General features: G+C 35.8%; 1 protein-coding gene across 3 annotated transcripts in view; it reads right to left on the reverse strand.

Moving 5' to 3' along the window:
* Nucleotides 1–13,204, reverse strand: part of DIP2C (disco interacting protein 2 homolog C) — a 365,873-nt gene that overhangs the window by 112,775 nt on the left and 239,894 nt on the right. For all 3 annotated transcript variants that reach the window (XM_081128158.1, XM_081128156.1, XM_081128157.1), the window contains 2 exons: nucleotides 12,726–12,923; nucleotides 2,769–2,860 (listed from right to left, as the gene is read on the reverse strand). In XM_081128158.1, the coding sequence (XP_080984284.1) occupies nucleotides 2,769–2,860; nucleotides 12,726–12,923 (290 nt within the window). The remainder of the gene's footprint in view (nucleotides 1–2,768; nucleotides 2,861–12,725; nucleotides 12,924–13,204) is intronic.

The raw sequence follows: 13,204 nt of genomic DNA on the forward strand, positions 1-13,204 counted from the left end.
TCATCTCAACTATTTTCAAGTGTACAATTCAGTAGATTTAAATACATTCACACTGTTGTACAACCATCACCATCATCCATCTCTAGAGCTTTTTGTTCTTCTCTATCCCCATTAAACAGAAATTCCCCATGCTCCTCCCCCAGCCCCTGGTAACCATCATTCTTCCATCTCTATAAATTTAACCATTCTAAGTACCTCATATATGTGGAACCATATAATATCTGTCCTTTTGTGACTGGCTTATTCCACTTAACAGAATGTCTTCAAGGTTCATCCATGTTGTAGCATTGCCTGAATTTCCTTCCTTTTAAAGGCTGAATAATATCCCATTGTGTATATATATATATATATATATATTCCACCATTTTGTTATCCATTCATCTATGGACACGGGTTGCTTTCACCTTTTGGTTTTTGTGAATAATGTTGCTATGAACATTGGTGTAGAAATATCTATTCAAGTCCCTTCTTTCAATTATTTTGAAAATTAAGTGGAATTATTGGATGATATGGTATTCTATGTTTAATTTTTTAAGAAACCACCATACTGTTTTCCACAGCAGCTACACTACTATATATTCCTACTGCAATGCATGAGGGTACCAATTTCTTCACATTCTTGCCAACACTTATTTTCTAATTTTGTAGTAGCCATTCTAATGGATATGAGGTGGTATTTCATTGTGGTTTTAACGTACATTTCCCTAATGATCAGTGATGCTGAGTATCTTTTCATGTGCTTATTGGCCATTTGTAAATCTCCAGAGAAATGTCTATTCAAGTCCTTTGCCCATTTCTTAAAAAAAGAAATTATCTTTATTGTTGAAAGTATTACAGATGTCCCCTTTCTTCCCCCATTGACCCCTTCCTCCCCACTCCCACCCCTTCACTACACCATTGTGTGCATAAGTCATGCATATAAGTTCTTTGGTTAACCCCCTCCCCAAGAATTGTCAGTCTGTTGCATGCTTCCATGTCTCTGGATCTATTTTGTTTGTCACTTTATCTTGTTCATTAGATTCCACATACGAGTAAGATCATGTGATAGTTGTCTTTCTCTGGCTGGCTTATTTCACTTAGCACAATACTCTCCAGGGTCCTCCATGTTGTCTCACAGGGTAAGAGATCCTTCTTTTTTATAGCTGCCTAGTATTCCATGGTGTAAATGCACCACAGCTTTGTTATCTACTCATCTGCTGATGGGCACTTGGGCTGTTTCCAGATCTTAGCTATTGTAAATAATGCTGCTATGAATATAGGGGGGCACATATTATTTGATTTTTTTTCCCTTTAGTGTTGGTTATTGTTGCTGAGCTGTAGGAGTTCTTTATACTGTAAAATCTGGGTACTAATCACTTATCAGACATATGATTTGCAAACATTTTCTCCCATTTCTTATGTTGCCTTTGCATTTTCAGTAGTGTCCTTTGGTGCAAAAAAGTTTTTTTTTCCCCATTTTGATGAAGTCCAATTTATAAATTTATTTTTTTTGGCCTGGGCTTTTGATGTCACATCCAAGAAGTCATTGCCAAATCCAATGTCATGAAGGTTTTACCCTATGTTTTATTCTAAAAGTTTTAATGTTTTAGTACCTATGTTTAGGTCTTTGATATATTTTGAATTAATTTTTCGTATGTGTTGAAAGGGTTAAAGAACTTCTTTTGCTTGCAGATATCTGGTTTTCCCAGCACCACTTGTTAAATAAACTATCCTTTCCCCATTTAATGTCTAGCATCTTTATTGAAAATCATTTGACCCTATATGCGAGGATTTATTTCTGGGCTCTCTATTTCATTGGTCTATGTCTGTCTTTATGTTAGTACCACACTATTTTGATTACTGTACCTTTGTTTAGTAAGTTTTATAATCAGTAAGTGTGAGGCCTCTAATTGACAAGCTAAAGGCTAAACCTGTTAAATAAAAAACTGGAAAGAATCATAGTCTACCACAGAATCCTAGAGTGTCTTTATATTATCTCTTAAGTAAATCACAGCTTGTTTTCTTATTGGGTTATGGTACTCTACAATGATATTTTTATAAAATTCACTTGGAGTCCTTTGGGCGCAGGTAGGATAACCCAGTCTTATGGCATCTCAGGTACATAGCAGCATAAGGAAAAAAAGCAAGACAACTGGGTTCTATACTCAGCCCCACATCTAAAACTTGGGCAAGATTATTACACCTGCTGTGTCACATTGAAATGGAAATACCAGTATCATCTTCTCTAACTTATTAGATTGCAATAAGAATAAAAATTTGCATTTAAGTGAAAGACAGTGGCGTATATCACGAAATTTAATGCTGGGAAAGGAATGGTACTAGCAGTTCGCTGTCTGGATTATCAATCTCATTGAATAATGTAGAAAAGTGTTAAATATAATTGCCCTGCCTGCTCAGGTGGACAACACAGTATTTTTCAAACTAGGAGACAATATATGACACAGGCTTTGGGGTCAGACAGAAATGGTATGAGTGCTGGCTATGCCACTCACTAGTTCTGTGCCTGCATCTGATTTTGATACTTAACCTCTCAAGTCCGAGTGAACTTGTGGAAAAAATGTGAGAAGTACTCTAGTTAAGCCCACTGAGTTGCTCAAGATTAAATTACTTGTTACATAATTGTTCCTGGTTCATAGTAAATGATAAAAAAATCTTATTTAGTAGTGTTAGTTTTAGGAGACACAGGACTCTCAAACTTTATAACCATGGGCATCTTTTCCACATAAGTCAATGTGTTTTGCAGATGTAATAAATTAAACTTCACTTACCCTATCTCCAGGTCGCACCATCGGTTCCTGCTTTGTACCTAATTTATGCAGAATGTTGTAAGCAACCTTCATACTTCTTGTCCACAGTTTGCCTATCAACACAAATTATAAAGACACAAGTAATTGGACACAAGACTTTTCAGCTATGTATAATGTGCACATTGAACTATATAGAAAGTATTACTTTTTCATTTTAAGCCTTCAAGTAAGTTATACTGAGTCCCTGGAATCAAGATGGGAAATAAAAGCCAGCAGCTCTGACTCACAAAAGCTGAGAAGACTGAACACTGGAATATAGTGCTAATACAAATACTCTTAAGAGTGCAAAGTGCCAACAGCAAAGCCATAGAGAATTTCAATTACCACAGAAGTTATGGGGAAAATTTCTGGGGAGTAAAGGAGGGCAAAGACCACAGCAACAGTGTGCTACTGCTAATTTATGTTGTGCAAAATGACATATATTTCCTCTGTTAATGAGTTCTGTCTTGTGCAACTGTAATGAATGTAAAGGGTATGTAAGACAGGCTTTAAAGGGCCTGACCCTTCTCCCTCCCCAAGTCCTATGTTTCTCAACTTCGAATTTTTCTAACCTCAGGGTTTTAGGAGAGGAACTGTTGAACCTAGATAAAGATACTGGTAAATATTTTCAATTATTTTAAAGTTTTGAACTCTAGAAAAAATGAGCACAAAGCAGGATTTATAAAAAACACTTCTAAAAGGATGACCAGCTTTGAAGAATTTGGCAGATTTTAAATCCCTTCACCCCAGTGCCAGACTTTTCCTCAGTATCATCCAGGGTACAATATATAGTCTGAAATGTAATAAACATGACTTGCTCTTGAACACATAAAGGTCTTTTAAAGCCCTGGCTGGTGCGGCTCAATTGGTTTTAGTGTCATCCAATATACCAGAGGTGGTGGATTCACACACCCATGTGAGAGGCACCAATCGATGTCTCTGTCTCTGTGTCTCTCTCCCCACCTTTAAACAAAAAAAATTTTTTTTAAAAAAGGTCTTTTACAACTTGAGTGTCTATGAGCTTTCAGAAGTGTTAGAAGTTCTATTAATTCAGTAACAGCATAATAAAGTTAACAGCAATTTCAACTGTTTTCTATAAATGAAATCAGTTTTAATCTTTTCCCTATTTTATATATTAAAAGCTAAATTAAAAAACTTTTGTTTACAATATATATTTTGAATTAAAAAATCTGAATTTTGCCCCACAGTGGTTGAGCATCAACCTAGGATCCAGGAGATGGCGGTTCGATACCGTCGGGGCTGTGCAGGAGGCAGCTGATTAATGATGACTCTCGCATCATTGATGTTTCAACTCTCTCTCCCTCTCCCTTCCTCTCTCTGAAATCAATAAAAATATATTTAAAAAAATAATTTAAAAATCTGATTTTATTTCATATTGGATTTTGCAACAACTCAATTATGGTTATTAAACTATTTACCTGCCACAGGATTTATCAGCTTGTCTCATCCCAGTGAGACAGAAAATGTTTTAATTATCTTTGATCCCTCTAATTCTTAGGACATTCCTGGTTCACAGTATGTGCTCAACAAATGTTTCTTTGTTTTATTAATGTCATAAGCAAGCTATAAAAAACACAAAGTTATAGTATACATTTTAGCATGCTTCTTGAGGGTTTGCAGTAATTACCAGGTATGACATTTTATTCGTGCTCCCACCTCCATCCTCTCTAAATTCTTCTCCTCAAGACTGGCTACTTTACAATTATTTGGTATTTCCTTTGGTGATTATATTTTTCCCCAAATATATAATTACTAGCCATCAGAAATCATTAAGGGGCCCTGGCCAGTGTTGCTCAGTGGTAGAACGTCGGACCACACACTGAAGGATTGAGGATTTGATTCACGGTCAAGGGCATGCACATACCTGGGTTATAGGTCAATCCCAGGCCCCAGTCGGGTGCATGCGGGAGGCAACAGATTGATGTGCCTCTCTCATACTGATGTTCTCCCCTCCCCCCTCCTTCCCTCTCTCCTTTCCACTCTCTCTAAAAATCAATGGAAAAAATATCTTTGGGTGAGGATTAATGAAAAAGAAATCACTTGGAATAATTTTTTTCTTAAGGAAACACAATTATTTTGTGCCTTCAGATCTCTTTAATGTGAACAATATTAGGGATTATACTTGAACAAACAATTACAATCAATTTGTTGTAATGGAAAAAAATTTATGTGTTGTAAATAAACAAGTCTATTACAATCAATTAGCACCATTATATCTTGTTAAAGTTTCAACTTCATCCTCAGCTCGGAATATTAAAGTTGGTATCACCATAAATTCATTTAAAGCCAGATTATAATAGAGAGTTTGAAAAGGGCAACACCCTTTTGGCAAAATTCTAGAAATATACTTCGTGTTTTTCAAAGAGAAAAAGAAAGAAAAAGTTGATGATTTAAGTTAAAGAAGGTAAGAGTTCTTGACTGGTTTATAAAGAAGAAAGATAAACTTCCAACCCAGAATACTCTACCAGTAAACTTATAATTCAGAATTAAAGGACTCATAAAGAGTTTACCAGACAAGCAAAAGCTACATGAATTTATCAGCACTAAACCAGCCTTACAAAAAATATTAATGGGACTTCTTTAAGCTAGAAAAAAAAAAGGGGGCATTAATGAGTAACATCAAACATATGAAAGTATAAATCTCACTGGTGACGGTAAATATATAGTAAAGGTTGTGGATTAATCACTTATAAAGCTAGTGTGAAGGTTAAAAGACAAAAGTAGTAAAAATAACTGTTACTAAAAATAATTAGTTAAGGGATATACTAGATGAAAAGATGTACAATGTGACATCAAAATTATAAAATGTGTGTGTGGGGTTAAAAGTGCAGAGCTTTAGAATGCACGCAAACTTAAGTTATTATCAACTTAAAACAACCTAACTTTAAAACAGACTAACATAAATATAAGGTGTTACATGAAACCTTATGGTTACCACCAAGCAAAAACCTATAGGAGATAAATAAAAGATAATGAGAAAGGAATCAAAACATACCAATAAAGAAAGTCATCAAATCACAAAGGAAGACCAGGAAAAGAAAGGAACAGAGCAACTACAAAACAGCCAGAAAACAATTAACAAAATGGCAATAAGTACATATCTATCAATAATTACTTAAAATGAAATTGATTAAATTCTCCAATAAAAGGACATAGAGTGGCGAAATGGATAAAAACAAAACAATACCCATCTATATGCTGCCTACAAGAGACTTAACTTCAGATGTAAGAACATACACAACTAAAAGTAAAGGGATAGAAAAAAATGTTTCACACAAATAGAAACCAAAAGAAAGTTGGGGTAGCAATACCTACATCAGACAAAATTGACTATAAAACAAAGACTGCAATAAGAGATAAGGAGGATGTTACAGAATGATAAAGGGGTCAATCCAACAAGAGAATACATTTGCAAATATTTATGCACCTAACACAGGAGCACCTAAATATATAAAGCAAATTATTAACAAACATAGAGATGAATACACAGCAATATAATAATATTAGGAAACTTTAACACTCCATTTACATCAATGAATAGATCATCCAGATATGTTAAAGAAACATCAACCTTAAATGACACATTAGACCAGATGAACTTAAGATATATATAGAACATTTCATCCAAAAGAAACAGTTTTCACATTCTTCTCAGGGGCACATGGCATATTCTCCAGGGTAGACCACATCTTAGGCCACAAAACAAGTATTGACAAATTTAAGAAGACTGAAATCATATCAAGCATCTTTTCTGACCACAATCACAAGAAAAGTGGAAAATTCATAAATATGTGGAGATTAAACAACATGCTGCCGAACAATCAATGGGTTAACAAAGAAATAAAAAATAACCTGAGACTAATGAAAATGGAAATAAAACATACCAAAACTTATAGGATGCAGCAAAAGCAGTGTTAAGAGGGAAGTTAATAGCAATAAATGCCTACCTTCAAGAAACAAGAAAAATTTCAAATATACAACCTAACTTTATACCTCAAAGAACAAGAAAAAGAACAAATGAGGCCCAAAGTTAATAGAAGGAAGGAAATGACAAAGACTAGAGTAGAAATAAATTAAATACAGACTAAAAAGACAACAGAATATATCAGTGAAACTAAGATCTGGTTTATTGAAAATATAAACACCACTGACAAACCTTTGGCTAGACTCATCAAAAAAAAAAAAAAAAAAGAGGACTCAAATAAATAAAATCAGAAATGAAAAAGGAGACATTACCACTGATCCCACAGAAATACAAAGGATCATAAGAGACTACTATGAACAATTATAAGCCAACTAATTAGAAAACCTGTAAGAAATAGATAAATTCTAGATACATACAACCTTCCAAGACTAAATCATGAAGAAATACAAAAATCTAAACAGACCAATTACTAGTAAGGAGAATGAATCAGTAATCAAAAATCTCCCAAAAAACACAGTCCAGGACCAGACAGCTTCACTGGTGAATTTTATCAAATTTTCAAAGACAAATTAATCACAATCCGTCTCAAACTCTTCCAAAAAATAGAAGAGGAAACACTTCCAAACTCATTTTATGAGGCTAGCATTACCCTGATGCCAAAATCAGACAAGGATGCTGCAAGAAAAGAAAATTGTAGAGTAATGAACCTGGTGAACACAGCTGCAAAAATCCTCAACGCAATATTAGCAAGCCAAATTCAACAATACATTAAAAGGATCACACCATAACCAATGCATTTATTCCAAAGATAGGTGAATATGGACAAATTAATCAATGTGATACACAATATTAACAAAATAAAAGATAAAAAATCATATGTTCATCTCAACGGACGCAGGAAAAAACACTTGACAAAATTCAACATCCATTTATGATAAAAACTCTCAACAAAGTGGGTATAAGAGAACGTTAGCCTTTATTATACTGAATGTAACTCAATATAATAAAGGCCATATATGACAAGCTAACATCATACTCAATGGTGAAAAGCTAAAAGCTTTTCCTCTAAGATTAACAAGACAACACCCACTCCAGCCACTTTTATTCAACATAGTATTAGAAGACCTAGCCAGAATCAATTAGGCAAGAAAAATAAATAAAAGGCATCCATATTGGAAAGGAAGAAGTAAACCTGTCACTATCTGCAGGTGACATGATACTATAGAAAACTCTAAAGATTCCACCAAAACCCCTATTAGAACTAATAAATGAATTTAGTAAAGTTGAAGGATACAAAATCAATATATGGAAACCTGCTATTTCTATACATTAACAATGAATTATCAAAAAGAAAAATTAAGAAAATAATCCCACTTAAAATAACATTAAAAAGAATAAAATACCAGGAAATAAATTTAACCAAAGAGGTGAAAGACCTGTACACTGAAAACTATAAGACACTGATGAAAGAAACTGAAGACACAAATAAATGGAAAGATATTCTGTGCTTATGGATTGTAAGAATACATGCACTTTGCAGATACTGTGTTTTCATCAACATTGAGGCAAGACCCTCCACCAGCAAAAAGATTATAACTTGCTAAAGGCTCAGATGATTGTTAGCATTTTTTAGAAATAAAGTATGTATTTTAAGGTATACACATTGCTTTTTTAGACAACATTATTGCACACTTAGTAGACTATAGTATAGTGTAACTTACATTGGAAAAATAAAAAATTCATGTGACTTACTTTATTTCAATAGTCATTTTACTGCAATGGTTTGGAACCAAACCTGCAATATTTCCAAGGGTTGTTTGTACTGTTAAAATGTCCCCACTACACAAATCAATCCATGTACTCAATGTAATCCCTATCAAGAATACAAAAGCATTTTTCACAGAAATAGAACTCAAAAATTTGTATGAAACCACAAGACCATGAATATACAAAGCAATGTTGAGAAAGAAGAACAAAGAAGGAAGTATCATGGTCCTTGTCTTCAAACTATATTACAAAGCTATAGTAACATAAAAATAAGACACATCGATCAAGAGAAAAGAAAATAACCCAGAAATAAATCCACAAGTATGGTCAATTTATGACAAAGGAGCCAAGAATATACAATGGGGAAAGGACAGTATCTTCAATTTATAGTGTTGGGAGAACTGGACAGTCACACGCGAAAGAATGAAACTAGACCATTATCTTACACCATACACAAAAAAAATAACTCAAAATGGAATACTGATTAGAATGTAAGACCTGAAACCATAAAAATCATAGAAGAAGAAAGATCCTTGACAGCAGTCTTGGAGATGATTGTCTGGATTTGACAACAAAAGCAAAAATAAACTAGTGGGACTACATCAAACTTCTGCACAGCAAAGGAAACCATTAACAGAATGAAAAGGCAATCTACTGAATGGGAGAGGACATTCACAAATGATATATCTGATCATGGGTTAATATCCAAAGTATATAAAGAACTCATACAACCCTAGGGCAAAAAGACCTCCAAACAATCTAATTTAAAAATGAGAATCCTGGCTGGGGTGGCTCAGTTGGTTGAGCATTTCCCCATGCACCAGGAGGTCACCAGTTTGATTCTCAGTAGGGACCCATGTCTGGGTTGCAGGCTTGATCCCCAGTAGGGGGCATGTGGGAAGCAGCTGATCGATGTTTCTCTCTCATCGATGTTTATCTCTCTCTCCCTTCCTCTCTCTGAAATCAATAAAAACATATTTTTTAAAAAGTGAGCAGAGGATCTGAATAGACATTTTTCCAAAGAAGACATACAGGTAGTCAACAGGTACATAAAAACGTGCTCACCATCACTAATCAAGAGGGAAATGCAAATCAAAACCCCAATGAGCACACCTGTTAGAATGGCTATTCCCAAAAAGACAAGATGCTGGCAAGGATATGGATAAAAGTGAACTCTTGGGCACTGCTGGTAGGGATGTATTTGGTGCAGCCACAATGGGAAACAGTATGGAAGTTTCTTGAAAAATTAGAAATAGAACTACCATATGATTTAGCAATTCCACTCTGGGTATTTATCCAAAGAAAACAAAAACACTAACTCAAAGAGGCATATGTTTATTACAGCATTATTTACAATAGCCAAGTATGGAAACAATCTAAATGTTCATTGACGAATGAATGGATAAAGAAAATGTGGTGTATACAAGCAATGGAATATTACTCAGCCATAAAAAAGAATGAAATCTTGCCATTTGCAACAACATGGATGGACCTAGACGGTATTATGCTAAGTGAAATCTAAAAAACAAAAAAAAAACCCTAAGCTTATACAGAGAACAGATTGGTTGTGGCCAGAGATGCAGGTGGGAGGTAGGTGAAATGGGTGGAGGGAGTCAAAAGGCACAGACTTCCAGTTGAAAAATAAATCAATCACATGGATATAATGTATAGCATGGCACATATAGTTAATAACACTGTATTGCATATTTAAAAGTTGGGAGTTAGACATAAAATTCCCTAAGATTTAAGGTAAGTTAAATGGATATTTTAACTGGGAAACAGATATAGAAGCTCTGGGACAGCAATGTGCATGCTGTGGGGGGAAAAAAATGTGGAAATGATGTGAACACTATCTTATTACATATAAATTTTAGCTTTACTTCAATTTAAGTGAGGAGTAAGCACTGTGCAGAGAGTGTAACTCTGATGGGGGAGTCAGGTTAGTAAGGAAGGGTGATCAGAGGTCATGCGCAGCACAGTGGCTATTTAATTTGGAATCTGCAGTGGGAGCTTGAGAAGTATATCACAAACAACACAAAAAAATGAAAAAGGTTGCCCAATGATTTTATAGCTCAAGCATCTAAATCCGAGACAGAGGGGAGAGGCAGAGGGGAGAGAGGGACGGGAGAGAGGGACGGGCGAAGGAGGGGAGGGGGAGGGAGGGGGGAGAGAGGAGGAGAGAGTGGGAGGGAGGGGGGGAGAGAGGAGGAGGGAGGGGGGAGAGAGGAGGAGGGAGGGGGGGAGAGAGGAGGAGAGAGGGGGAGGGAGGGAGGGAGACGGAGGGAGGGAGACGGAGAGAGGGAGACGGAGAGAGGGTGACGGAGAGAGGGGGAGAAAAGCACACTGCACCAAAGCAAAATGAATGAGCAGATCTCTCACTAAGACCAGGGAGAAGGCAGAGAAGGAAGACTGAGGAGTTTTGGAAGTGAGGCATGATAGAAGGAAGTCAGTTGCTTAGCATGATTTATGCTTATTAATTTAACATGATAGAATGCCATGTGTTCTCTTCAAATGCTTATTTATTTATATTGGTAAATGGAAAGCATAAGATTTTAAAAAGTCTGCTTAACACCTTCATTCACCATCTACATTTTCTATTGCTCCTGTTTCTCAGCTGGGAATTCTGCTACCCAAGGGCTTTGAGGAAGCTACAATTCAGAGCTGAATGTAAACCACATGCTGTAAATGGCCTTAGCTCTCCAATTATACCAAGTTACTTGGTATTACAACAATTCTACTCAATAAACTTTTCTTGGCATCTTTTCAGCAACATCTGATCATTAATGTTCACCTATTTAGTGTTTCTACTGTTTTCCAGTTTTTATAGCAGTAATCAACACTTTCATTTTAAGTCCTGATAAATTACAATCTTACATTTGGAAAAGAATTGCTTTCTTCTATTTCTTTACCAAAGTAAAAACAAAGATTGATTCATAGCATATATCTCATATAGATGATTAAAATACAACAAAATATAGGTGATTGAAAAGCAGGAGATGAGATCCCTTGATGTAGACATGCACTCCATATTTTCAGAAATACCATCAGTCTGTATCTGATACCTCAAATTCATCTTAGGAGAGTCAGCACTACTCTGCTCTCCATTCCATCTAGAAGCTGGGCCATACTTCCAATGTGGATCACCGGCCTTGAGAACCATGTCTCACTCATCTTTGATCCCCAAGCCTTAGCGCTGTGCCACTGCAGTCAGTGCTTAAGCAGGACCTGTGGCTGACAGATGAGTGCTGCATTCATGCATGCATACAGATGGGTCCTAGAATTCCCAGTATGTGGGCAGGTAAGCCCTGAAGAATCAGCTAAGGAGCAGCAGTTCCAAGTACACAATTGGTTCCACAGCTGAATCTGGCAAGAAGTGAGGCTCACACAATAGAGTATTCTATCTTTTTGGATGAAACCAATTTCCAACACCATAATTTTTTTAAAAAATCAAGCTTATGCCTCATCGTGGGTGAAATACTCTTTATCCACTTAGAATTACCAAAAAAAAGTCATAAAAATGAGGCTATGTAACATCTGTCCTAAACCACCCATCCCATTTCTGGCCATGAGATGCACAGGGTTAATGATGGTTGTGCAAACAAAACTCAAAGCTAAAAAGAAAATTGGTACTCTAACCTCATGCATGCAGATATAATATGAGCCATTTTGGTCTTTTAGTTTTTAAGTTGGTTTCTTTGCAAAGCTGCAGCAGGCAGTGTGCAAATAATCTGACAATCTGCCTTTTCACAGTCCCTTATCCATGGAACAAAGAGACGGGGATCCCTCTGGTACAGTTAGTTCCAAAAATTTAGAGACTGCATTAATCGTACTGAATGAAGAATTCAGAAATAGCTTGTTTCTCATTTTCTGAAAAAGTACTTTGCAAACAGATTTTGTTCCTTCTGAAATATGTATGTCAAAGAGTTTAGATACACATTCTTTAACTACCAATCCTTCTTAAAACCATTAATTTCAAGAATATCACATACATCCCAACATCTTGTTACAGTGATGATCACTCAGTTTTTAGATCCATTTCTGGATTTTGCTCAAAAAACAGTTAATAAATATTTCCATATTCAAACCAAATAATTTTCCTAAAATATTTCCTTTCAGATTTATTTCAGGACCAGAAAAATAAAAGCAGCGCAAATGTAATCAAGCCACCCTGAAAGTGGGAGGTGCGTGCGTAAGCAAACAGAAGGAAAACAGCCTTATAGGATTACCATAAGTGAGGATGTATAGGGGTTTCCCATTTGTGTCCATTGTGGTCAAGCACGGGGCCTTCGGTGAGATGGTCCCCCATCGCTGTAATGCGGCTTCTAAAGACGGGGGCCAATTCGTAACCACACCCAGCTGCTCCCCTCGCATGGCCAACATCTGTGCTCCCTCCGGCTTTGGCTGGTTTGGATCTGGTTGTTGAACTAAACACATGTAGACACAAGTTTTTTTTAAAAAAATATATCCATATTAGCACAATCATATTTTTATTCCTTTTAAAGAAACTAGGAAACTTAAAGTATAAATTTGTTAGAGCACAGAAAACATGCTTTTCTAGAATTAGGGCTATGACCTACATACTGTCCTCATGAATGTAATAGAGGTACTTAATTCTTACAATTTCGTAGGCAATGTCAGGTGAGGTGCTTAAGGAGACCCGAGTGCATTTACAAAGTGACAGCAAGTAAAGCAATGTATCTGAACA

This window comes from Miniopterus schreibersii, assembly GCF_964146895.1.
Source record: "Miniopterus schreibersii genome assembly, chromosome: 1".
NCBI lineage: Eukaryota > Metazoa > Chordata > Mammalia > Chiroptera > Miniopteridae > Miniopterus > Miniopterus schreibersii.